General features: G+C 44.6%; 1 protein-coding gene across 7 annotated transcripts in view; it reads left to right on the forward strand.

The window, feature by feature from the left end:
- The window catches only part of LOC135514769 (forkhead box protein P2-like), a 114408-nt gene that overhangs the window by 37276 nt on the left and 49632 nt on the right, over positions 1-27500 (forward strand). For all 7 annotated transcript variants that reach the window (XM_064938340.1, XM_064938342.1, XM_064938341.1 and 4 more), the window contains exon 4: positions 11789-11975. In XM_064938340.1, the coding sequence (XP_064794412.1) occupies positions 11799-11975 (177 nt within the window). In that variant the 5' untranslated portion in view covers positions 11789-11798. The remainder of the gene's footprint in view (positions 1-11788; positions 11976-27500) is intronic.

Consider the following 27500-nt stretch of genomic DNA (forward strand, 5'->3'; position numbering starts at 1 on the left):
CGTTATTAGCAAGTTTGTATGGATGATTTGTGTTTGTGAACAGATCTGTGTGTCGTGGTAGTTCTGTGTGGTGTGGTCTGAGGGCAGTTATCCAGTAATAGATAGAGCGACGTGTCTAATTGTTTTTAAGAGCCCTCCTACTCTCTCTCTCCCGGAGCACAGCGCACAGAGCCGAGGCTATAGGCTGCTCCACTCGCTCTCTCCTACTCATCCTTTTCTGCCTGTTTAGACAGCGACACAGAGACGGAGACGCTGAGAAAGGCACGGAGCTGTGCTAGAAATAAAGCCAGGCACACATACCTCTCTCCCAGGGTGTCCCAAAACGCTCCCTTTCAGCTGCGGTTCTCCCTCAGCCGGTTAGGTAGTTCCCCTCGACGCGCCGCCAGGTAGGGATGCAGGCTGTGCCGGCGAGAGCTGAGGTAGCTCGCTCGTGTGTGTGTGTGTGTGTGTGTGTGTGTGTGTGTGTGTGTGTGTGTGTGTGTGTGTGTGTGTGTGTGTGTGTGTGTGTGTGTGTGTGTGTGTGCGCGTGCGTGTGTGTGTGTTTGAGGGAGAGAGAAGGAGAGCTCCTGCAAGTAGCAGATGTGCGTTGAGAGAGAGCGGTGTGAGAGAGAGTTGCCTGGCAAGCGTGCAGACGAGGCCCGAGGGGAGACCCGGCTCGCATCCTGTGAGGAGTCAGACACTCTACATGTACGCGTGTAAAGGTCCCCCCCCCCCCCACTCACGCACACACACACACACACACACGCTGCGCTCACTCACTCACACACTCACTTACCCTCTCACTCACTAGCCAAAAGCAGCGGGAAAAACCCCCCCACAAAAAATAGTTTTTGAAGGTCACTCTCAGATCAGACACCGAGCCGTAATAATTGTAATGTCTTTCAAAGGCAATAAAAAAGGAGAATGAAATGATAAGTAGTGTTTTCAAGTAATTGTGATATATTTCATCAGCGGTCGGCAGGCCGGGTGTATGATGGTCTAATTATTTCCTGCGTGTCAGGAGAGAGAAGGCGCTGTGTCTAGGCTATAAATTTCCATTTTGGGCACTTTTTTTACTCCCTCTCTCTGCCTGAGAAGGCAGGCAGCAGCCCCCCTCTCTCTCCCTCTCTCTCTCTCTCTTTCTGATCTCTCCCATTGGGCCTGTCCGAGAGGGGCTGCCTGTTGGTAATTGCCCAGTGACAACTGGAAATGATAGAATAATTGTCAGGAAGGCCGTTTTTTAATGGGCGACGGGGTGATTTAAGTATGCATGAACAGGGCTTCGAGAGAGGCAGGGAAGAGCAGTGGCGGCGTTGTCTTGTTTATGATGCGAGCCTCTATAAACACAGTTGGAGTGATGAGAAAAGATAGAAGCCCCTCTCCCCCTGTGACACCCCCCAGTCTGCTCCTCTCCACTGCAAACAACACCAACAGCTTTCCTTCTCTGGCCACCAGACACTGTCTCTGACACTACTCCTCACCTCCAGGTAATAAAACCAAGCAACTCCAACTTCATCCATCCTTTCTCACCCTGCTCTCCGCGCACCTCTCTCTGCTCTCTGTACTGCTCACCTCTCACTGTATTAATGCCTATGTTTTTATCGGCAGGGAGGCGGGCTGCTCATCCAGTATTTGGCTAGCTGCTGTACTTTGGCTTGGATTGTGTTCTGTGTGTGTCTGTGGGCTGTGCATTCATGTGCTGGTGGTTAATTGCTCTTGATGAATGAATGGTTGGGCTGGTGATTAGTGTTTGTCTGTGGATGTGAACATGCTGGCTTTTTTTGAGCTCTTAGCTGTCTTAGTATTGTGTTGGCTTCTTTATTTGATGTGTGCACTTTAGACTGCTGTTTGGGATGTTGTGTTGATGTGGAGTTTACTGTGTTACTAATGGGCAAATTATTGATCATTAAAATCAAGAGGTGAAAGTAATGTTTTTTCAGATGAGATTTTACTGGTGGTGATGAAATGAAAAGGGGTCACCCTCCACCGTGATTGTTTATAAGTTAATAAAGATCAAATATAAATGAGTTGCAGATATTTGTTTTACTAGGGTGAGTCTTTTATTTTATTTAGCTAGATAAAAAAAAAATTGTAAGTAAGGACTCGTTTATATCTTAAGGATCCAAACTTTATAGGGCATATCTCAGAACAGCATATCCATATAGAGCAAATCCCTTCAGAAAGGAGGGAGAGGGAGGGTCACAAAAATTATAAGCTGGCGAAATACTAATTATCTTTATCAAAGGCGGGTGAATAATTTGTTTACTTAAATATTCATGACATGGAGTAAAGCATGGTATTGGGCTGTTGTGAGCATATTATTAACATTTCATAGGTCTTTGTGCTGGAATGCGGATAGGCTTCCTCTTCATAATTTAATACCCAGATGCATAATGAGCTATGTGATTAGTTCACGTGGAGAATTGGCCCAACTCCATTTTGAAGGCAGATAATTTATATTGTTCTCCAGAGTCCTGAATATAATAGGTTATTTAGTGCAATAAAATTAAATGCTACACATCTTATATTTCAGTTTACAAATCCCCCTGGCGATATTCTGTTTTGGAGCTTTTTTCCTGTCTCCTTTTTCTTTCTCTCTCTCTCTCTCTCTCTCTCTCTCTCTCTCTCTCTCTCTCTCTCTCTCTCTCTCTCTCTCTCTCTCTCTCTCTCTCTCTCTCTCTCTCTCTTTGTGTCTCTCAGAAACAATGCATTTTGAAATTGTTTAAGTAAAACACATGTTTACCTACATGTTTTATTTAGAATGCACCGTGGCCAATTAGCACTGTTCATTAGCAGAACTGTGTATTTGTTTTGAAAGTTTAACCAATCACTTTGTTACGCTAATTGTGATGTAATTTAATTTGAGTCCCGTAATGATGATGCCGCTATTATCCACATAAATGATGCAGTTAAGCAGCGACACGCTCATTTGCATGTGCTTGAAGGGGAGAGCTGAAACGAGGAGGCTCCGGTATCACCTTGCTGTAATTTTCCACCTCTGTTCACTCCCGCCCTTTGGGTCGTCCCGAGCTGTCGTTGGCTATTGATGATCAGCGCTTTTATCCGTTTATTTTATTTTGACTAATGACAAAAGAGGGTGCCAACTGATTCCTAGAATTGTAGGACGTGTAAATTAAATAATTGAGGGGAAAAAAGCTGATTATTCTTCAATGGACGTATCAAACATTAAGTGAAGTCTCGGTAGAAACGATTGATTTTTATTTTTGTTTTTTTTTTTGGGGGGGGGGGGCAGATGGAGAGAGGGGGGGAGTACCTCCTTGAATTAACATTTGCACATCAAAGTGGATCCTTTGTTGGGCGAGAGTTTAATTTTGTATCTGTTGATTCCTTAATCTATGGTTTAGACATTATGCAGATGGAGCTATAGTGATTAGCTGGCTGTGTTTAAAATGGAAAGTAGCTGTAGCTGGTACTGTGGTGGGGTGGGTAGCTATAGTGGGGAGTCTTTTTTAAATCAATTCCTAAAATCTCGAGCGGGGCAGGAGTGATATCCGTTTGGAGACCTCACGCTGGCTGTTTGGTGTGTGACTAAGCCACTGTTAAAGACTCCCCTTTATCTGTTTTGTCCAGGGTTAGACTGGTCATTTCTTCTGAAAAGATGATTTTTCTCCTGACCAATCTCCCCCGTTATGGACCTAATTGGTTACATAAATCTTGTCTCGGTATGAATGAGAAATGTTGTGGTCTTGTCAAGTGTAATCTTCACCCTTATTTACCAATTCATTAAGATCTATCGATGCAGGACTGGTGAGGGGGAATGACAACATAAATCAGGCCGGGGACATAATGACCCTAATCAGCCAGAAATAACTGGAAACGTCACAATGAGCTATGTCTCTGTATCGCTCTGGCTTGATCCCTCTCTCCTCGCTGCAGCACTGCCCGCTGTCCCTCCGTCCACTTTGCCGTCATTCGCTCCTCTGCCCCCCCCCCCCCCCCCCCCTCACCTTCCCTCAGAAGAAGCCGCAGGCACCTCTCTTGTTGCTTGCGTCAGTCAGGAAGTCCATCTCATCTCACAGCTTGTTTTTATCTCGGGCCCCAGCAACAAAAGTAGACCATGTCAACGACAGATAATCACATCAGAACAATGCAATGAGAGATGAAATATGCGTCGGAGGAGTTGGGTAAATAGTCCCTGGTAGATAGATGGACGTACAGGTTTCCAGCCACAGGTGAAAGTTCTTGCTTCACAACGCTGCTGCGTCCTCTCTGTAGATATGATTGGAGCAGACAATGGGGCCTTCTCTTTTATAGGTCAATTACTCGTGATTAGGTGGGCTAAGTTAATTAATGGGAATTTCCCAAAATGCAAAAGAGGGCCTAGCTTGATGAGCTTTCGTCACTGTCTGCTTGTGGTCGCCCACTTTGGTGCCACCTCCTCCTCCTCCTCCTCCTCCTCCTCCTCGCAGAAGGAGGTGCTTGATGGGTAAAATGTAAATGATATGGGAAGAGCTTAAGAGGAGAACGTACTCACTAACCACACATAAGGACTTAGATTCTCCTCCTCCCGGCAATGCTCTGCTACTCTGTATTACAGACCCAGAGGCAGATAGAGAGAGAAGACACTCTCCATACACAGACAAGTTGAATATTTATTTACTTAAAAAAAAAAACTTTTTATTTATTATCATTGATTTATATTTATTTTCATATTTAAGGTTATTTCTAACCATTTGGATAATTAACTGGAATCGTTAGCCATTGTTTTGTATATTTAAGCACACTGTCTTAATGGAGAATGAAACTGTAGAGTAAGACACTGTGTAATATGAATTATTTAAATGTACTTTAGGACATTTAGTACAGTGCAGACATCCTTGGTTACGTTGGCAGAATACACACACACACACACACGCTCCCAGACACTTACACACACTTGCGTACTCTCCCCCTCTTTCTGTCTCGTCTTCTTAATGTAAACAGAACAGAATTAAGTTCTGAACAATCTCTCCACAGAATGACTGGGAACGACTGTTTCTTGTCAGCTAAAATGATGAATTGAAATATGACTGAGGTTTTCTGAGCATGGTCTCATTGTGCTGCCGATAATGACGTGTGATACCGCTTCAGAGAATAATGTTCATCCTAAAAAAGATAAGTCTATTATTCCTTCATATCCATCCCTTTTTCATTTTTCCAACCCCTGGGTTTGTAAATATGATTTCTTCCCCTAAAGCAATCTCATCTTCTCATTCCGTTGTGAGTCACTTTGAAATCCCTTTATCTGAAAGAGAAACCCTTACCATTACACACAGGTTTTTAGAAATAGTCTTTAATGCTCTTTTATGGTGTCCCTTCAGTGCCAAAAAAGGAAGCTTTTGCTTTCGGGAAGCGGCAAGGTCTGCTCTGGCTTGGCTGTACTTAATCTCCACTAGTGTAGCTGTGTTGAACAGAACTTTACCAGTGGCTGTTCTCTCCCTGATCGTGTCTCACTCCTTCGGGCTCCGGCAGAGGTAGCAATAAACTACAGTGACTTCCTTGGGCTGCGAGGAGCGAGAGCTTCGCTTGCGTATTACACCTCAAGTACAAACAAGCATCTATGTCATATTTAATAATAATAATAATAATAATATATCCCATTTACGCTTTTGTACACCTCAAGTCGGCTGGGGTACAAACAAGCATCTATGTCATATTTAAGGGTTTTATGTAAGCAACGAGCTGAGTGGTAAACGTTCAAATGAAATAAAACTTGTTTTATTTCTTTGTTTAGATTGTTATTTCAACTCAGGGTTGGAGTTATCATGTTGTAAGTACCAGCTCAGAGCCAGTGATATCTGGCATTTTGATTTATTAAGCAATCTTAAGTGTTAAATATTTGAGCATAGCCAGGGCCCGGCACTTCTTTATTTTGAATGTGTTGTAACTTATGGCAATGATTAATTAATTTCACTGGAGCACAGAATTTGTGATTATTTTAAGTGGTATCCATATCTTGACTTGATCTGAACTGAAGGAGCCAACAGACGGTGAAATGTAATTTTTGTATTATTTTTCCAGTGAACGTAAGAATTCCAACTACCTGAACTGTGAAGTGATAATGAATAGACTTCTTGGATCACAGATTTAGTGGTCACGTCTGGTTTCTGAAATAGTCATCACGCTTCTTCAGGCTGGAGTTTCATATACAGTATCATGCAGGCACAGGGAGAATGGATCCGTGTTCCTGACTGCAGAAAGACACTGCAGAGTAGAATCCTGAACACTCTCACAGGCTATTTGAATCCTGGGCAAATCTTAAATGACACCCTTTTCCCTATAGTGCACTACAAAGTCCACTACGAAGCAGTGCACTATATAGCTGAACATGCAGCATATGTGACGCCCTGCCACCGCAGTTCAATTTTGGGGCAGATAGAGACCTTTATGTGTCAAATAGGGGTCAGTATAACACAGTACATCTAGATAGATGGCCAGTGTTGTGTGTTTGATACATGATGAAGAGGGAGACATGTTAGTTAATGAGGAAACATTAGGGGCTGTTTGAGAAATTTTGTGTGTGTGTGTGTGTGTGTGTGTGTGTGTGTGTGCGTGTGTGCGTGTGTGAATTGTCTCTGCCCTCCTACATCAGTAGTCTCACTACAAATTCACAATCTCAGCCCTGAATGCGTTGTCAGGATTCTGTCTGGGATTCTTCACCTGATGGAAAAGACAGATTTGCACGGCGTAAGATTCATGAGCAAACATTTACTCAGCCGGAGAGGAATAGCAAAGCAAGGTACCGTTACAGTGGGAATTAGACACAAAGAGAAGTTACTTTAAACATTCGCAAATAATAATGTGCCTCCCGCACTGCATCTGAAATGATTCTCATTCTATCAGACCCCGTAATAGGGACGTTGAAGTCATCCGTGATCTTTGACCGCAGACAGATAAAATTCCGTTTTCTCTCACTACCTCCCCTTAAACACTTTGTATGACTATTATTTTCCCTTCCTAGCTGTACACCTATAGTATTACCAGTAAATTACGCTGGCAATAACAGTCTGTGTCTGTGTAAATGATTCATATAATATGTGGTCTGGCACTCCTCATTGGAAGATTATGGCTTGAGAAAATGGCGTCAAATAGCTGGTATGTTAAAATGCAGGACACTACCAATTTAAGGGATGTCAAACACACCGACGAGGCAGACATTGCTGAGCCTTATTCACTCACTCATGCACTGTTCAACTCCTCCATAGCCCATGGACTCTGGATAGCGCTAGTCCAGTAAATATTGTTACTAAGGGTGGAGGGCTGGATGCTTCCGGCCCAGTTGTTTCTAGGACAATCTGATCCCAGGGCGGACTGGTTGGTACCCGCGAGGGGTGAAGAACATGGGGGAAGACCAGCGATGGACATACACACATGTATGCCCAATGCACGCACGCACACACACACACACCAATACACACTTACCCTCTGGTGCCATGCGTTGTCACTATCCATCTTTCTCAATGTGTACAGTGAGCCCTGACACTCTGCCAGTCACCCAGTCACCGCTATAGTCAGATCCTCTCTCTGTGGTCTACAGCCAGGGTGGATCTAATTGACATTCTAATTGGCAGATTTGAATGCTGCCTTTAGATGGCTAATTAATTTGTCTCACCGCTGTCATTAAGGTTAAAGCACCATCTGATCTCTCGGAATATGATTAGCATATATCTGCATTATCATTATCATCGGTTAGACACACGCACCGGTTTTTGTTGAGGGAGAAACTGTACCGTTGTCATGATTAAGATGGATATTGTATTCATATTTTGCATTTCCTTGATTTAAATGACAATATGATTCTCCCTTGTTTCTCGTTTAAGCAACATTTGATAGGTGAGAGAGGTTTCTTTCTCGTAACCAAATTTCTCATTCCAAATCTGTATTTTTTTTTTAAATGTACTAATAATTTTCAAGTAAATTACATATAGTAAATTGAACCTGTCTTGTGGGTTAATAAACATCTAATTGGTTTAATTTAAAAATCCCCAATTTTAAGTTGAGTTAGGTAACGCTTCTCATTGTATTAAATGTCATTAAAATATCCTTATTTTTCCCTCATATATCTTCAAGTTTTCCTCGCATCCATCGCCCTTCCCCCAAAAAATCTCCATTAGAATGTTCATAAAACCCTAGTAAAGGCAATCAGGCGGTGTTTCTCTGAATATTTTAAACATTGGGCATGTAAAATGTATGCCTAATTTGAATACTTATTAGTCGCCTGATCTCGGCTGCTGCTTTGTGTTTCTTGGGCTGAGATTCATCACTGGTTTGGGTGTCACACATTATGCCAATCTTACCCTCTCACTATGTCCTTCTCCCCCTCTCTCTCTCTCTCTCTCTCTCTCTCTCTCTCTCTCTCTCTCTCTCTCTCTCTCTCTCTCTCTCTTTCTCTCTCTCTCAATTCAATTCAAGGGGCTTTATTGGCATGGGAAACATGTTAACATTGCCAAAGCAAGTGAAGTAGATAATATACAAACGTGAAATAAACAATAAAAATTAACAGTAAACATTACACTCACAGAAGTTCCAAAAGAATATAGATGTCACATAATGTATATATACAGTGTTGTAACGATGTACAAACATGCTGTTTCAAATCTCTCTCTCTTTTTCTCTCTCTCAGTCTCCATCTCTTTCTCTCTCTCTTTATTAATCATGCTCTCTTCTTCTCCCCCCCCCCTCTCAAGCTCTCTCATTTTCTGTCTCTCACTGTCCCCCCCCCCCCCTCCTTCTCTCCCTCCCTCTGTCTCTCTCTCACCACTAATGTAGCTCTGCCCTGTTTTAACAGGGAGTGTTTGTTCATAAGCACGTCTTGTTCACTGCTTATTTACTGTGGCCGGAGCAGCTGTCACCCTGCTCTGTGTAACTCCTGCTCCTGTTTGTTCTGCCTGTATCCTGTTTATCCTGCACCCTGGACATCCTTTAAAGACTGTCTGCTGTTAGCTGGCTTTGTGGCTGGGTCTGCCCCTCATCACACAGTTACACAGCCTGGCCCAGTCATTCTAATGGCATTTACTGATGTGATAATGCGGTTATGTTAGAAGCAGAATCTGTTTTGTTACCCGAATTGTGAATCGATAACAAATTGGCGTCAGAGTTGGTGGTCACGTTTGGTGTCTGAAATATTATTATCAGGCTCTTGAAGACGAGAGTGATGCTGTTTCATATACAGTGAGCTCCAAAGGTATTGGGACCAGTGACACATAATGTTTTGTGTGGCTCTGTACTCAAGTACTTTGAATTTGAAATGATACAGTGACACACAAATATCATACCCCCAAGACATGCTCATCTCTCATCATTATTCACGATTCATTCAGGACTATCCGTAACCATGGTAGCATCCACATGAATGTAGATGTGTTTAGAAACATATTCTATTCTTATTAACAATAAAAGTGACTCCAAAATGGCACAATACATGATTGACCATTCATTTCTATTTGGGCACAAAAGAATCTGAAACACAACCAAAACAAACAACAAATGCATCCCACATGCTTGATGTATTCAAGGAATATGGGACCAACTTTCGACTACTTTAATACACATATAAGTGAATTTGCTTTTGCTTCCCTAAAATTGGGGGACTATGTACAAAAAGTGCTGTAATTTCTAAACAGTTCACCCGATATGGATAAAAATACCCTCAAATTAAATCTGACAGTCTGCACTTTAACCTCATAGTCATTGTACATTTCAAATCCAAAGTGCTGGGAGTACAGAGCCAAAACAGCAACAAAATTCACTGTCCCAATTCTTTTGGAGCTCATTGTATCATACATGGAGATGGGATCTGTGTTTTGACTCAAGAAAGCGAGTGGCATACAGTCTATGGGCAAATCTGAAATGACACCCCACCGTGCCTCCTCAGTAGTCAGTTTGGGGGCATTTGAACCTGTATGTGTCCCGTTATTGACAGGATAACAGAGGAAATCTGTATCCCTACCAGATATAGAGATGACCGGTGTTGTGTGTTTGCTGCATGATGATGAGGGAGACATGTTAGTTAATGAGGAAACATTAGGGGCTGTTAGAGTATCCCTACTAAGGTCAATGTGTAGTGTGTGTGTGTATGTTCGTGTGTGTGTGTGTGTGTTTGTTTGTTTGTTTGTTTGTTTGTTTGTGTGTGTGCTTGTGCATGTTTGTGTCTGTGTATGCGTGTGCACTGTGCATGAGCACGTGCGTTTGTGCACGGGCATGCATGTATATATGTGAGTGAGTGAGTGAGTGAGTGAGTGTATTTAGCATTTCATTACCAGCATTATCTATCAGTTCAAAATCAGTCATGCTACAGGATGCTTTGAATCAAAACGTAGTATTAGTTGCTCAGCCTATGCATGTGACACAATTGGTGTATTTAATTTAAGAAGGGAGGAGGGCTGTACTGTACCACCACAGATATAAGAAGGGCTATATTATTTGAAATGAATAACCATATATAACGATTTGAAATATCATTATTGCATACAGACTATATTAATGGTATAGCCATGATATTTTATTGAAGGGAAACTGAAATATGAATCCCCAAAAATGATACATTTGAATTATTAGGTACTACCTTAATGAATATGCTAATTATGGAGAGGCTGTCAAATAGAGAAGCCCCATCAGAGTGGTATTAGAGATGCAGAACACACCTCGAACAGTGTGTTGTGTTGGGTCAGTCACTGTGATTCGACTTGTTTTATTTATTGTGAGGATTTCCACTGATCCTGGGCAGGACTCCTCATTGCTCCAACCAAGGTACAGAGCATTTATGCAGGGATTTTTTAATTTTTTAAAAATGGATTACAGGAGAGGAGGCATAAATTATGCATAATTTATGCTGTTTTTAGCACAATCATTAGTGATATTCCTGTTTTTTTTTTGCTTATTTGCTCTCCTTCGTCTCAGCTTTTCATATCTAATAGATGCTAGTGAAATTAGTTCAATATCTTACATTTATTTGCCCATGGACCAGTTTAATTGTGTCCCGTGGAGAACAGCAGTATATGTTTTAAATGTCACCAAAATAAATGAATATTTGAGGTTTGATTACAAAGGAAAGAGAAAAAACATTGAGCCAATATGTGACATATGAGCTTTTTCTCTATGGAAGCCTCGGAGGCACATTTTATTTAGACACAGCTAAGGGAGAAGAAGCCTATTATATCATTTATCACCGGGTGATACCATGTGATTTGGACCTCCCCTCCCACCTCCTCCTCCCCTCCCAGCTCCTCTACCACATTTTAATTTTGCATGATTAGCTGTGCGTCATTAGGCAACTTTGTTCATGCGAGACTCGCACTAAAATCCTGACAGAATCAAGACGGGGAATAGTTTAGGAGGGTCTGTGTGTGCCTAGACAGGGTGAGGGTATATCAAGGAGTGAGTGATCATAAAAAATAAAATAAGTGTACGTGTGTGGGCATGTGTGTGTCTGACTATATATTTTTTTACGTCCGTTAGAAAAAGTATTTCTGTATTTTTTTTTTAAATATACAATCATAAATGTGTCCTATACACACATATTCCCAACATGGGCATAGTGCAGCAGAGGCCCTATTTGTGCCTAAATTCTAGTTATTAAAACACTTACCACGTTTAGACTCGACCGATGTGCATCTCTTTGTATTGCTTCATTTACACAATGAATGCATAATTCCTCCTGCGTCACCCCCTCCCCCTCTTAAATGCTTTCATTTGCAGAGGTAATAATGGAAGCTTTAAAAAAAAAGGGGGGGGGAAGAGGGGAAAAAATGAAAAGAGAAGAAAAGGGTTGTAACAAGAGCCTTAACTGGTGCCTCTTAATCACTTCTAGGTTTTAAGTCATGATGCAGGAGTCGGCCACAGAGACAATAAGCAACAGTTCAATGAGTCAAAATGGAATGAGCAGCCTGAGCAGCCTATGCAGCCAATTAGATGCTGGCAGTAGAGATGGAAGATCAAGCGGTGACACGAGCAGCGAAGTAAGCACAGTCGGGCTGCTGCATCTCCAACAACAGCAGGTAAGTTGTGTTTCTCCTGCACGTCACCATGCTCTAACTGCTAGCACAGGGCTCGTACTGATAGGGCGGGCACTCTTTTCTGGAGATGACACTGTTCGTTTAGTATAGAAATAAGGTTGTGTTTTTTTTTATTTTATGGATTTTTTGTTTTTTTTTGTTGGCGTGTTTATGATTGTTTTTATTGATAGTTATTTATTGTGTGGTTGGGCATTTATGTGTTTGATTTTGACATGTTGCTGTTGAGGACTACTCGTCTAAGAGGTTGTGTCGTTGTTGCTGGTGTTTTAGTGTGTTTTTATTGATATTTGTGTGTGTGTGTGCTGTGTTGAGAGCACACTTCGGCTGAGGCCATGTGAGAGCGCGCGTGTGTGTGTGAGAGAGGGAGCGGCATACAAAGCCGGCTGGCGCTGCCGTTTGTGTGTGTGCGCCCTGTGTGTGGGTTTGAGAGCCGTGGCTCAGCTGTAACCACCAGAGGGCCTCCTAACTCGGTCCTATAGCCGTCCACTCTACTCTGCCACAGCCCCGGGAGGCAAACCTTTGACAGGGACACACTTCTGCATGCTCTCTGTTCTGACTGTTTGTCTCTCATCTTGGCCTGTGGAATTAACAAAGAATTCATACATTTTTTTTTTTTGCGTGTGTAATTGTTTAGTGTGTTTTTATAAAAAAAATTCTGTTGATGGTGTTGATTTGATTGATTTCCGTGGGATGTTTAAATGTGACTGGGGCTGTTGTGTGGGAGCTGTGAGAGTCAGGCGCTGTTGGGGAGAGGAGTCAAGTGCTCGTGTCTTTTCATGGAGAATGATGGCTTTGACAGTTTGCCAAAAGAGCAGCGATAGAGGTCGGGCTGTGCTTTGGGGGCCCCTCGCCGCGGGTTTGGAACAATGCGTGTTGCTTCTGTGTATGGAACCCTGCGAGTGTGTGTTTGTGTGTGTTGTCTACTTGTAACTGTGTTTTTTTTTTTTTTGCTTTGAGGATGTTTCTATATTTTTACGTGTAAGTTTGCGTCCGTGTGTGTCCGTGTTAGTGTGTGTGTACACACATGCTGGTAGAGGCAGCTGAAGCCCTGTGGTTAAGTCGTGCCGATGTGTGTGTGTGTGCGTGTGCGTGTGCGTGTGTGTGTGTGTGGGATGGGTGGGGGTGTGCGGGGGGTGGGGGGGGGGGGGGGGTGCAGCCAGTGTAGCAGAATGAAGCATGTCCTGCAGTCCTCCCCCGGCCCTCCAATACCCCGCCTAACCCCCTGCCCCAGCCCTGCACCACCCCCGATGCTCCAGCTGGTGATTACAACAGCATCACGACACCATCGCCTCACCCCCTATTCATCATCACACTGCCTGTCTCTCTCCCTGCAGACGGCTGATTGGGGTCAGTTCTCTCCTTCTCTCATTATTCTTTTATGTTTTAACCTGTCCTACTGTGGAGGACTGCAGATAGATACTGACCGTATATCTCACCATAGGCCTATATCGTGCTATAGGGCCCCGTGTGCACAGGGCTGTAGATCTCTCTGCTCCCATTCACTAGTCTCGGGAGTGTGGTGGAGTAGAGATGCTGGGACACATTTACTACAAATGAGTCAAAATAGTAGAAACAATAGTCATCTATTTTTTATTTTTTATTTCACTGCCATTTTACATGCTTACTATTATATATATTTTAAATATGTGATTATTATATTGTAATGATGTATTATGTTATTATTTCACATTTTCCTTCAAACACTTAAAATTGCTTAAATCTAAAACGCACACCTAAGGCAACGAGAACAGATCTTCTAACTTTAGTCAGAAACTCATTTTTCTGACAAAGGAAGTCGAAGCCATAAAAGAGAGCCACGGCGGGAAAGAGCAACGTAAGCATAAAGTATCTAGTTAAGTCGTTGAGATGGACACATTGTGAAGGGGAAATGTGGAGCGATGTGACAGTTTTCTCCTGTAAAGAGCAGCTTTATTTCTGTGGAGAGACAGACACATTGAAATGAGTGGTCCAGCTAACAGGTCTCCTGAGGCTTTTTAAACAGAGTCCCTGTGCTGTTAACTTCACACACTTCCTGTTCTGGGCTCTGGGCTCACATCACTCTCCCTCTGGTCTGGTCTGTCTGTATGGAGAGGATACCTCTACCTTGGTTAGCATTGGTTAGCATAAGCTTACAGTTGTTTATGAGAGGTTAGTGGATTGGTATAGAGGGGTGTGTGTGTGTGTGTGTGTGTGTGTGTGTGTGTGTGTGTGTGTGTGTGTGTGTGTGTGTGTGTGTGTGTGTGTGTGTGTGTGTGTGTGTGTGTGTGTGTGTGTGTGTGTGTGTGTGTGCGTGCGTGTGTGTGTGCGCGCGTGTGCGTATGCGTGTTTTAACGTGATTTAGGCATGTGCTGATTTTTATCCCTACTTACAGCATGGATTGTACTATACTGTATGTACATGCAAATGCTTATCTAAGTGTATTCCAGCACTTTGAAGAGAGCCTGGGTTTAATTTTCTGACATACAGTATTTGGAATGACATTGAGTGTTCCAGTGGGCATAAAGGGAGCTGATAGAATCTCCCCTCTCTCATCATGATGCTAGAGAGGATGGTTAATAAGCACTGATTCATTCTCCACTGTCCCTTTGGGTTCTGCTGTTCCACAGTCATCGCAACACACCACCTACAGCGATAATTAGAAAGATGCCATTTTAGCGTTTCCTCTTTTTTTCTGTTGATTTCCTTGAAGGACGCAAATCAGCATGTAACACGAGAGCTTTTGAACTTTTTGGCCAAACGAAGGGGAGAGAAAAAAAATAGGGATTTACATGTGTACATTATTTTTTTTTAATTACAAAAATTCTTCCCCGATCAAAAAACAAGATAGCCTTCAGATGATTTCCATGCTTACGTTTGCATTAATATGAAGTGATTCAGAAGCATTTCACTAAACAGGTGGATCGCAAAGGTCAAAGTCATTGCCACGAAGTAGGCCTCTTCCTGAATAATAAATATGTCCATGTCACAATTGAATTTCAAGCACACATTATGTCATCCTCTCATCACCATACTCCCAAGGTCTCCCCTAAATAGGCCTAATTTGATTTTAGATTGTAGATTAGATGTCCCGTGTATCTGATTGCAATTTGCCAGTTAGGCCCAGGTAGCCACATAGTCATAAATGTTGCATACAGCCTAATTACTATGCAAAACCATGATGATAAAAGCACTCAGAAATGCTCTCATGTTTTTTTCCCTTTTAATTAAATCAATCTATAAGGCTGCGGTCGTACAAATGTATTAATATGTGATCAAAATGAGTATACATGATGCTCTGCATTGATCTGCTGGATCCATACCATAATGTTCTTTAACAGAGCGTTTAGTTGATTGCAGTGGCCTATAATCTATATGGCCCTTATCAGGAGAATGGATGACTAAATATTTATTTTATTCAGATGAACTGTCCTGTTATGTACGGAGGCCAGATCCATTCATCTCAGCTTTAGTCCCCTGGCAGTCCCATACCAGTTTATCTGTCACCAGTACCTGATGCTCTGCAAAGGGAAGGATTCCAACCTTTCTCAATGGATTGAATGGCTTTATTGAGATAAATCACTCTTGTTTGAGCTATTTAAAGTTCCCATATGTTTATTTGGCCAATTGTAAAGAACAATTCTCTCCCCGTAACACAAACCAACACAAAGTGTCTTTTCACATCTGCGGTTCTGTCTGCTGTTCCAGTGCCACTGTGTTTGTGAACATGTGTATGTGTTATATACATTATGAGAACATCAGCATGTTCCTTACCGAGAACGGAGTTTAAACAGCCACTTAGTGTGTCTGGCCTCGGCTTGTTGGTTTTCACAAGTAAACACTCTCCATCCCCTGCCACAATACTAATGACAGAAAGCTCCCCATCAACACCTAACAGACCTCTCTCCCTCTGTGTGTGTGTGTGTGTGTGTGTGTGTGTGTGTGTGTGTGTGTGTGTGTGTGTGTGTGTGTGTGTGTGTGTGTGTGTGTGTGTGTGTGTGTGTGTGTGTGTGCGTGTGCGTGTGCGTGTGTGTGTGTGTGTGTGTGTTTTTGTGTGTGTGTGTGTGTGTGTGTGTGGGAGTTTTAATTACTGTCATTCAGAAGCATGCAGGCTCAAGACGCTTGTACACAACAGCTTGCCAGGGCTTCTGCTTTCCTCACAATCCATATTCTGGGTCTTTGCCTATAGGGAAAATGGTGGAGGTGGAGGTGGCAGTGATACATTAAAAAGTCACTGTGATGTGATGCTGGATGCTGTATATATCTGCTCCATCCCAGCTCGTCAGGACAAACAAAAAGAAGAATCCCCCCCTCAGATGCAAATCTGGGCATTGCCCTTGAGCGTAATTGAAAGGCCTAATCACCCTGGTTCTCTCCCCTCTAGAGCCCGGTGAGGGAGGTGACTCTCATTTGCACTCTTACACAAAGAACCTCAGAAGGTTTATCTTTACAGGCCAAGACTGGCCCGACTCGAGTGTGTAATTAACACACCTCACCATCAGCCTACTATAGACCACACTATGCTTTCAGTCAGGTTATGATAAAGGCTTTCGTCTTGAAATATGAACAGTTTGAAAGAGATGTGTAGTCATCGTTCTAAATGGAGATAAGAGTGTCGGTTTGAAAGGTGGAAAGTTGACAGGGACCCACAGTTTGTGTCTTGCGTATTTCTTTTTTTTTTTCTCTCTATCACAGTTTCCACAGTCGAAGGAGGGCCCCTGCCTCCCTGCTCCATGCCCCACTTATTTATGGTGGGTATAGCCATACATTTCATTTCTAACATTTCACTACTATCTCCCAGACGGTCTCTTAAGTACTGCACATACAGCCTGACATATAGGTTCGTCCGTCTCCCCTCTATGTCGATGACACTCTAGATACAGGATGTGAATGACAGACAGGACGTTGCTGTTTGCTCCCCGGACAAAACAGGAGCATTAATCCCTTATCTTTCTAGTCACCCCTCACTTCTTCTTCTTCTTTCTTTTTTTTCCTGCTTTAAACCCGGAGTGTCCATCTGTGTTTAAGACACGTTACATGTGGCTTGGTGGAATTTACAGTGTGGCTCCCGCAGTAACTCCATTTCACGTCCCCGGGTCTCCTGAGACCCACGGAAATGTCAAGCTGCAAGGCTTTGAAAGAGAGACGAGGAAGATAGAGAGAGGAATGGGGATGGCGGAGCGGGGGAGAGGAGAGAGAGAGAGAGAGAGAGAGAGAGAGAGAGAGAGATAGGGAGAGGAGAGAAATTTGCTGGAAACAAACACTTATGAGCATTTTATGCTTGAGCAGCTGGGTGCAATTGTGAGGAGAGTGGTGTGTGTGAGCGGTGCGCGTGTGAGCGCTGTGTGGGTTGAGATGCACCACAGGTGGAACACAGCGGGCTAGGGGGAGGGGAAGGAGGGGGGGCCTGGTGGCAGGAGAGTGTGTCCACCGTGTCACCGACGGTATCGCTGCCCACACACACACACACACACACACACACACACACACACACACACACACACACACACACACACACACACACACACACACACACACACACACACACACACACACACACACACACACACACACACACACACACACACACACACATGACGAGCTGCCACTCTCTCAGAGAACATGTGGTTGATGAGGTCCAGAAAATAGTTAGCGTTATATTTCTGAAGGTGCCATATTATTATGGGATGTTATGGTACTTAGCATTAGCAAGATGAGAGTTAGTGTAGGCTACATCCAATGTAGTAGTAGCACAGCATTCATCTCACTCCATAGTGCTTAGAGTGCTGTTAGGACTGCTGTGGGTTAGAGCCAGTGATTAGAGCCAGGGTTAACCTCTCTTTATAAATAAGACCCAGCCAGCCAGTGCAGGTCAGGATCAATGGCCACTTCACAACTCATTTCCTTTTATGCCTCCTAAACCGCACTGCTCCGCTCCCTACGACCGGGAAATAAATAGTGCTCGATCCATAGTCCTGGATGCGTAAAGCCCCTGGCTATTGCTACAGCTCAATGCCCAACAATAATGTATTTGCAGATGGCTTTTTTTTCCGTCTCTCTAAGAATGCATCTCAGATTTTTCACCCCTTAACAATAATTGTATTGAAACGGGCATTCTGCCATTGTTTGTTGCCCACTCCCCTGTCATTGACTAACAATAGACTAGCAGGTCGTTAATACGGCGAGGTGTGAGGGGCCAGTCACTGAAGGTGCTTACATAATGCCTGGGTTCATGATGTAGAGTTTGCTGGGGGGGGGACGTCCTTAACGATGCAGTCGTAGAGACGAAGGCGTTGCTGCTTACCTTACGCAAGCGATTCCCCAAAGCAAGTGGCTTAGACGTTTGATGGCCTGCGACGCCGCTATCCATTTAACAGAGCTTAAAAATAACACATATGCATATGTCCCACGTCTTAAGCTGACAACCAAGAGGCAGGATTTGCTAGAAGGCAGCTTTGGAGCGTTGTGAATTTAACAAGCATGTCGGGTATTACAGTTTCTCTCCGCTTTCGTCACGAAGAGTCCCAAATCAGCGTCCGAAAACGCCTGCCTTGCAGTTGTTGTTTTTCCTTCCCTCCTGGAACAAATATTAAAATCTGATTAAATGGGATGACTAGAAGTAGGCAGCTCCAGTGTCCGCGGTCCTTAGTCCTTTTCTTAACCCCAACTGCTTCCGCTGTCCATTGACCAAACACCAGATGTCAGCTAGCAGTCTCTGCTTCTTATGCACGAACACTATCAGGTGATAAACAGAATCTCCCTCCTGAATATGTGAATGGTCTGTTCCCCCCTGAAAGCTGTGGCTGGAAGCCTGCTCAGGGAAGAGATGTTCATCCTCCACCCACAGCCTCCCGACTAACCATGTATACATATGTAGTAGGGGCCTTTTTCCTCTCTCAGCTGGCTGCTCTTCTCCTCTTCAGGCCTTTCTAACAAACCCAGTAAATAAGCCCGGGCCTCACCTCGACCAAATACACAAGAGGCTTTTTCAAACAGACATACATGTCACTTAGCTCTGGCTTTACGATCTGCCTTTCTCACTCGCGGGCTTTCCTTTGAAGCTCCCCTTATTGGTCCAGAGGCCTTAGCTGCAGACATCCCCGTTCCATTTCCTCTCCTGTCATTCTGGCTCGGATGTCTTCATCACTTCATCAGCCATTCTGGGTGTCTCTCCCGTCTCCTCTTGTCCGGTTTAAGGGAGGGCATGTGGAGGTAAGAGTAGAAGACCAACAGCAAAGGACCCCAGCCTTGCAGACCAGACAGACCCTCTAAATGAAGCTGCTCTCTGTTCCCCATCCTCTGCAGCCCGCCAGTCCTCATCAAGGCCATAGCCACTGGTTATTTACCCGCACTGGGACAACTTCACTGGGGTTGAATTGATCAGTGATAGCAGTGGGAAGCTGCTTCGTTGTTTCAGCCTGATCAGGGAAGTCTATGAGCATACGCAGAACGTGCTTTGTGGTATGCGTAGCAGCGCTTCAAGCTCGAGTTGACACTAAGCTGATATGGGGTTTCACGCTTGAGTCTTTGTGCACGAGGCACCAATGAAAATGGGGCGATTTGATTGTTTCTGCATATGCATTTATCAGAGGTTTACATGATAAATATACATTAGCTGAGTGACTTGGCCATGCGTGGGATTGTTGCTTTATGCATTCACTTTCACCTGTTTGGACTTCATCATCCAATTCCCTATGAAAATGATCACCATCAAATGTTATTTTTTTTATTTTTTATTTTATTTTACCCCAAACAGGGTATGGGCTTCTGTCAATGTTGTTAGAGTGCAGAAATATTGCTTATTCGGTACAAGTTTTTATCGTCCACATTTCCACAGTTGATTTCCTAAATTTCAGACTTCAACATAGCAGCATGTTTATCACTTCCTGTACGAACTTTAACTGCATTATAGGTTCAGTAACACCAATGATATAGAATGTAGGATCATCTGAACAATGTTGAGGATTGACACTCTTACAGTATGAAATCACCCCCCCCCTTCCGCTTGATCTACTTCTATGCAGTAGCTCCTTCCTTCGCTATAAATTATCTGTCATTTCCTTTTGATGTAGATTCAAGTCAGAAGTTTTTTTTAAATCACCAGTGTAATTGTGCCGGCCTTGTGTGGAGTGCTGTGGAGGGAGTGATCATGCTTTTGGCACATTTATCAAAGCCTTTAAAAAAATAGAAAATGCAAAAAAAAATCCCCCGCTTCTCACATGGACACACTAAGTGAGCGACACAGTGATACATTTTCTTGTTAGGAGAAATTACATCCACTAACTTGAGCTACTTCAGCATGAAATTGAAAAAGAAGCGTTTCTTCGGAATTTCCATTCTTGATTCAATGAAAGATGTAGATTAGACCCTTTGGAAAGGGGAGGAAAAGAATGAAACTAAAGAAGTATGACTTTTTTCACGCTAGGAGGCTATTCTTATAAGCGTGTTATAGGATGCCGGTGAAAAGGGCTTTTGTTTATGGAAGCAAGGGTATAGTCAGCCAGGTAGTGGTCTGAAACAAATATATTTCACGTTGTTTTTTCCACCACTGTGTGTGTGTGTGTGTGTGTGTGTGTGTGTGTGTGTGTGTGTGTGTGTGTGTGTGTGTGTGTGTGTGTGTGTGTATGCGCTCGTGTGTGTTTGTGTTTGTGTGTGACCATCTGTGACTGCTTGTTTCTATGCCTTCAGATGTGTTCATTGGCGTGTGTGTGTGTACGTCTTTATCTATGGGGCTTGTGCTCATCTCACTTCCCACCTTAGCCGTACACAACTCTCCTGTAGTCAGAGCGGTGTGGTGATAGCGCTGCCAGAGCCTTAGCTCCTTTCCTCCTCTCTCCCTCCCAGCCTTCCTCCACTTCCCAGCCTCCCTCCACTGCATGCAGGCAGGCAGGCAGGCAGGCAGGCAGGCAGGCAGGCAGGCAAGACGCTGATTGATAGACGCGGTGTGTCAGAGAGGAGAAGATAACTGTATCTATCGCAGCTCACTTAAAGGTCAGACACACGGAGTAATTGGAATATTCACAAGACAACTGGATGAGATAGAGTGCTGGGGATGGTACGTGAAGAGAAGGTGGTGTTGGGAGCTTAACTCCATAAGCAGGGAAACAGTTGACGGAGATGCATTGGCCCTCCACGGCTAGATGTAGTGGCCATTAACTTCAGTGATCTTTGGGGGAACCGGGCGTTCATTGAGATTGGGCCCCGGAGATCCATCACCCTAGCATCTTGGATGGGCCAGAGGCTCTTCCCATAGAGGCTAATGACAACACAGGACCCAGGTAATCGACAGAAAACAACCACTTTCTGGTCACCTAGGTGAAGGTGTGCTGAGGGAATCCGTGCGGAGTGTTATGAATTTTTTCCCTTGTTCTTTGTTCAGGACTGCTTCATTCCTCCTTGCACTGCCAATTTAATTGGCTACAAACATGAGAAACAGCCTAGCCCAATACAACTGCCGTGTGTGCTCTCTATTCCAGCCCATGCACAGTACTAGCCTAGCACCACACTCAGCCCAATGGCTATTGGGCTAGCCATGCAGTCATTAAGGTTTTCATTTACAACTAAGGTCAGAGTGGCATTTAATCGACCCCGGAGGCAACACTTACCACCCAACCTGAGCCCCAGCCAGGGCCAGACCCACTCTATTGATCTGCAGCACGAGAGCCTCCGAGGGGGTGTGATCAACTGGCTACAGCAAAGCACACTGGAGCTGATTATCTCAGTTATCTGGAAGCTCCATTGCTGTGGAAGGGAAGAGACAAGGCCTCAGTCTACCTTTGCAAGATGCCGTTGTCAATCATAGACCGTATGTGATCCCTGGTTAAGTCCCTCGTGGTCGATAAGCACTAGTGGTGCATCAATGTGATTTGGTAATGATGGGCGTTAATGGTTGAGATTAAACACACAAACAAGCTCAAGGATAGTTTGTTTATAACACATTCAGATATGGGCTCTATGGTAATAATGTGTTGGATGTGGTGAAGCTTTACTCTCATATTACCTATATTCATTTCAATAGGATTTTGTTTACTGTCCTTTTATGACTCAAGGTTTTTGGCAGTGGAGTGTGTGTGTGCGTGTCCGCATGCCTGTGCGTGCACTTTTGTGTGTGTGTGTGTGTATGTGCGTGTGCGTGCGTGCGTATCATTTTAGGCACGTGTTTTGGTATTGACGTCCTGCACAAATGCATGATCTCCTGTCGATGCCTTTGAAAGGTTCCCTGCTCTCCTGTGCCGTAGTCAGAAAGCTCATAGCCTCCGACCTCTTAGATAACTAAAGACAGACACCAACAGAACGCCGATGGTGGAAAACAACTTCATTCTGCCTTCGCCTAGCTCTCAGAAACAGATACATTTTTAGCTACAATCCATTGCCCTCCAAACTCAGTTTTCCAGAGTGCTTTTCTTTTTCAACTGGTCGGCCCTGCTCTCAATGAACTGTAGATGCTTTTAATGCAACGTTTAATAGTAGGTATTCTTCCAACTGTGTGACGTTCAGCCGTCTGGAACTGTGAAAAGGGAGATGGATCATAATCACTTGAAAGGGGACTCAAGCGAATCAAGTGTGTGCCTGAACCGTTAAGAAGGGGTGGGGTGCAGGCACACACACACACACACACACACACACACACACACACACACACACACACACACACACACACACACACACACACACACACACACACACACACACACAGGCATGCACACACATACACACACACAAACACACACACACAGGCATGCACACACACACACACACACACACACACACACTCACTCACTCACTCACTCACTCACTCACACACACACACACACACACACACACACACACACACACACACACACACACACACACACACACACACACACACACACACACACACACACACACACACACACACACACACACACACACACACAGGCATGCACACACACACACACACACACACACACGAGCACGTACACTCACACATACACTCTCTCCCCACGCACCTCGCTCGGGTGTAAGTGAAAGGCAGTCTCTTCTCTTTTTTCCTAGCAGATTGCGGTAGCTTTCGGTTGTTTCGGCTGTAAAGGACGTCCCTAAGACGAGCCGATAAAAGAGCTGTGAATGGCCCCATGAGTCACCTTATCTAAAAGCCAGTGATATACTGCAGTTGAAAGTGAAGGCTTTAGCCACCAGACGAGAAGCGGGATAAATAGAATTTCATAAGGGAAGAAACAGGGAAGAGATGCATCGGAACGATGTCAGGTGTTTTGTAGGTGTTTTTCTAACTCGCTCCCAGCGGTGTATTTTATGCGGCGTATAAGTTCACCTCACAGGTTGCTGGCAAACTGTAAACTATTATGCTCGCTCCATAGACAAGATTTCCTTGTGTTTGCACGGAATATCCATGACAGTATCTGCAGGAGGTGGGATGTGTATGAATGTTTGTGTTTGCAGTGAACGATGGCAGGCTCGCTCTGCTTGGTGTGTTATTGCTGGCACTGTTTCTCTCTCCGCCAGGGCGGATAGAACGAATGGAGTACTCTCTCTCTCTCTCTCTCTCTCTTCTCTCTCTCTTCTCTCTCTCTCTCTTCTGTCTCTCTCTCTCTCTTCTCTCTCTCTTCTCTGTCTCTCTCTCTCTCTCTCTCTCTCTCTCTCTCTCTCTCTCTCTCTCTCTCTCTATCTCTCCCCCTCCTCCCCGCTGATGGGCTGAGCAGACCCATGTTATGTCTCTCTCCCGAGCTGGAAAAATAAGTGTGAGGTTACACAATGGGGCAGGATTCCATATTTTCTACCCCCCTTTCCCCTATAAGTGCACAGCTTCCTGGGGTAGCAATGCCTGAGTTCGTCTTACAATTCACTGGGGAGGGCTGAGCTATGCCGGCTCTGTTTACAGTGGCAGAAAGTTAATATACATTTTCATGAGAAGGAGAAGTTTACACATATGATTCTATTTGTCCTTCGTTATTAGCCCCTGGGTCTGGGGCTGGAGAAGCATAATTGTCTACAGGCACCGGCCAAATAGATGCAAGGGGAAGGCAAATAACCACACCCTGAAATCATTTCCATTATTTGTGGATCAATAAACAAGGAGAGAGAAAGAAGGGAAGAAAGAAAGAAGAAAGAAGTTGATAGTGAGATTGATGGGAGTGAAATGAAAGGAATTCTTAGAGAGAGAATCACTGAGTAAGAGAGAGGGGGGGGTGAAGATAGAGATGGAGAGGAAGAAACAGACGTAGAAAGAGAGAGTGTGAAACAGACGTGGAAATAGAGAGAGAGAGACTAGCTCTGTTGATAGTGAGTCGTGGCACTAGATGGAGGAAGCAGAGCAGACCAGAGCAGCACACAGAAGCCCATTGTTCTGCTGGTTAGCTCTCCTCTCTGTCCTGTGGCTGAAGCAGATTCTCAATGGACTGCTCCCTCTCTCCCTCGCTCCCTCCACCGCTCCCTCCACCTTTGCAGACTCTGTTGATTTATTGAGTCATACAAAAATGCTCATTACTCCTACATCCTCTCCCTCTGTGTGTGTGTGTGTGTGTGTGTGTGTGTGTGTGTGTGTGTATGCGTTGTCCCTACATCATCAACAACCATAGAAAAACACTATCCTCTGATTCCACAGCTATTTATTCCCAGTATGAGATGATGGCATGATTTATCTGTGTGAACTCTCTCTCCCCTCCCTCCGATGCGGATTCACCGACTCACTGACTCTTGTTTACCTCTTGTTTGTTGGGCCTTAGTCGAGCTCTCCGCTCCACGCTTCTGTGTCCTCCGACCCTTGTTTCTGTAACTCCCGTCTAAAGGTGCCGTTATTTTCCAGTAATGGTTTATTTTCTGAGGAGCCAGTCAAGCAGAGTGCAGGCGAATCCCCCTGTATTGTGTTGGGATGGGCTTTGTGGAGCTGGGGGTGATAAGGGAACCACTGCCAGGTATTGTTGAAGCCACTGGTGCATCACTGTTCTGCATGACCTTTTATGAAAGGGAGACGAATCTTGCTACTCCTGCTAGTAAGTCACTACATTTAGGGGAATCGATAGAAAGATACAGCATACAACCAGACAGAGGCTTTGGTCCTGCGTCAGACTAATTGGACGATTTTGGGGTACGGAATACACAACACACTTTGTATGCAGATGTCATTCATGCATGTGTTTTACTGTTTGATCCAGTGAACGACTTCAAGGGGATTCCAAATCCATTGCTCCAACGATCCCAGGTCACTCTTTGCTCGCTTTCATGAAAGTCCATCCACTTCTGCATTCGGGAACTGTGTGGAATGTTTTATCCCCCTCTTCATCCCGCCAGCCCCTCCAAGGAAGCCTCTGTTCTATCCTGAATCCACTTACATAACGGCAATGCGGTGGCAATATTTTTGCTGTGTCGTGTCAGGCCCTCCTATGCTATCTCCTGCAGCCGTACCGCCAGCAGGCCACAATCCAATCAACCCCTGTTTGTTTGTTCAGCTTAAACTGTTTGTGCCTTGTTTTCCATGGCATGCAACTCCCCTCTCTCCCCTGGCTTGATAAAGTGTTGCACTCGTCTTGTTTCTCCTCCTCTGTTTTGTTTTCTCCGGGGCGGGTTGTGTTGTGTTTCCCGGTAGCAGTGAAGGGAGGGCAAGTGGAGATAAGCCCAGTGACTGGTCTCTAGTCGGACAAGTCTGCCATGTCAACAGGCCTGGAGATGTTCTGGATGACAGAGTCTTGTTGAACAGCAGCCCTCTGCTCTGCCCAGAGGCTGGGGCCTGCTGCTAACACACACACGCACACACACACACACACACACACACACACACACACACACACACACACACACACACACACACACACACACACACACACACACACACACACACACACACACACACACACACACACACACTAAGGAAGTAGCATCATATAAGTACCCTACACTCTTTAATGACTAGAACATCCACCACCTGTGCAGTTCAGGAAGCAACATCCCCAATCCAAGCACAATGTCATGGTTCCTTTTGATATACCGTAATTCTGATTTCAGGGTTTATTTCATACTGTGACTAGAATACGCATTGGAACGAGTGGCATTCCTTCAGATGACTTATTTCTCCCTGGCCTAACCCAACACTCAGCCACCATAAGCAATCTGTAGATTTGTAATGGTGTGGCCAGTCACGGCGAGCCGCTAATGTATTTCATGCTTGTTTAAGATGGTGGAATGCCCCCCTCACAAAGGTGCATTGTGATGTGTTCCTTATTACCTCTCTGCATTAAGTCTAAACACAGGCTGTGGACCGAGGGTGGGGGGAGGGGGTATGGCTGACATATGTTTCTTTAGACTGTCTCTCTCCTCTCTGCACGCCTATTCATGTAGCAGGGGGGAGTGCCTGTGTAAACATTCTTGTTTCTCCCTCCGTTTCGCATAATAGTTGCCTGAATTCATTTCTCCTGACCTGGCTATCTGAAACCAATTACACCATATCCATTTGGGCTGAATCTTATTTTCCTAAGGATCCCTGAGTCCACAGTCGGTGGAGCCGTGTGTGTGTGTGTGTGTGTGTGTGTGTGTGTGTGTGTGTGTGTGTGTGTGTGTGTGTGTGTGTCTGTGTGCCTGTCTGCGTGTCTGTGTGTTTATTTTTCTTGTCTTCTATCCTCGGCGATGGATATCAACATCAAATATTCCGTTCTGAGTGCCTGGTTATTTATGTTAGAGCCAGAGCTCTTTCGAAGGCCCCCTTTACAGCCGTCTCAAGAATGTGCGACATTGTTCTGTTTATACAGTGTGTGCATTAACAGACAGGAGATGTCATTTTCCGTGCATAGCAACCCAGGTTAAATAGGCGGACAGCTCTGTATGTTTTGTCTGCGCGCCGCGCGGGCTCTTCGGCGGAGTCTTTTGATGGCTTTTCTTTGACATGCCTGCTTTGTATAGTCAGGCTGGGAAGAGAGGGGGAGAGATCTGTGTGTGTGTGTGTGTGTGTGTGTGTGTGGAGCTAGGCCGAGTCTATAATCGATGCTGACAATGGATGGCTGCTTTCCCCCAGTAATGACTGAATATTCAGAAATACTGACGGGAAGGGAAAGGTGACCTCGGCGACACCAAGGACGTTTCTGTCAGTTTAAGGCCTCACAAACTCCCGCGCTGCTTCCCGAAAGCGGAGCTGTGTGGATACGGAGTGCGTGAAAAGGTACAATCCTCGCTTGTGACCAGAGTTGACCTCGAATAAGCTTGAATAGAGTTGAGCTGTACACTCCCAGTCGCAGCGCTGTCAGAGACGATATCGGAAGCACCATTAAAACGGCTCATTCCCTGTCCTGTTCTCCTCCTCTTTACTTCTGACCCCTGTGTTGTATTGAGGGACTTTCTTGCCTTTGTTTTTCTACAGTTCAACAGAAAACAGTCAGTATTGATTCCGAGGACAGAGAAGCATTTCCTCCTGCTGCCAATTGTTGTGCTGCATCCATCAGCCATGTATCTAGTCTTCCCAGGCTGCCTGATTGACACTACAGGGGCAAACCAACCCAAGTCACTCGGTACTTTTCTGTTTGGCACTGTATTGTGGATCAGGCA

This window comes from Oncorhynchus masou, chromosome 26, assembly GCF_036934945.1.
Source record: "Oncorhynchus masou masou isolate Uvic2021 chromosome 26, UVic_Omas_1.1, whole genome shotgun sequence".
NCBI classification, from domain to species: domain Eukaryota; kingdom Metazoa; phylum Chordata; class Actinopteri; order Salmoniformes; family Salmonidae; genus Oncorhynchus; species Oncorhynchus masou.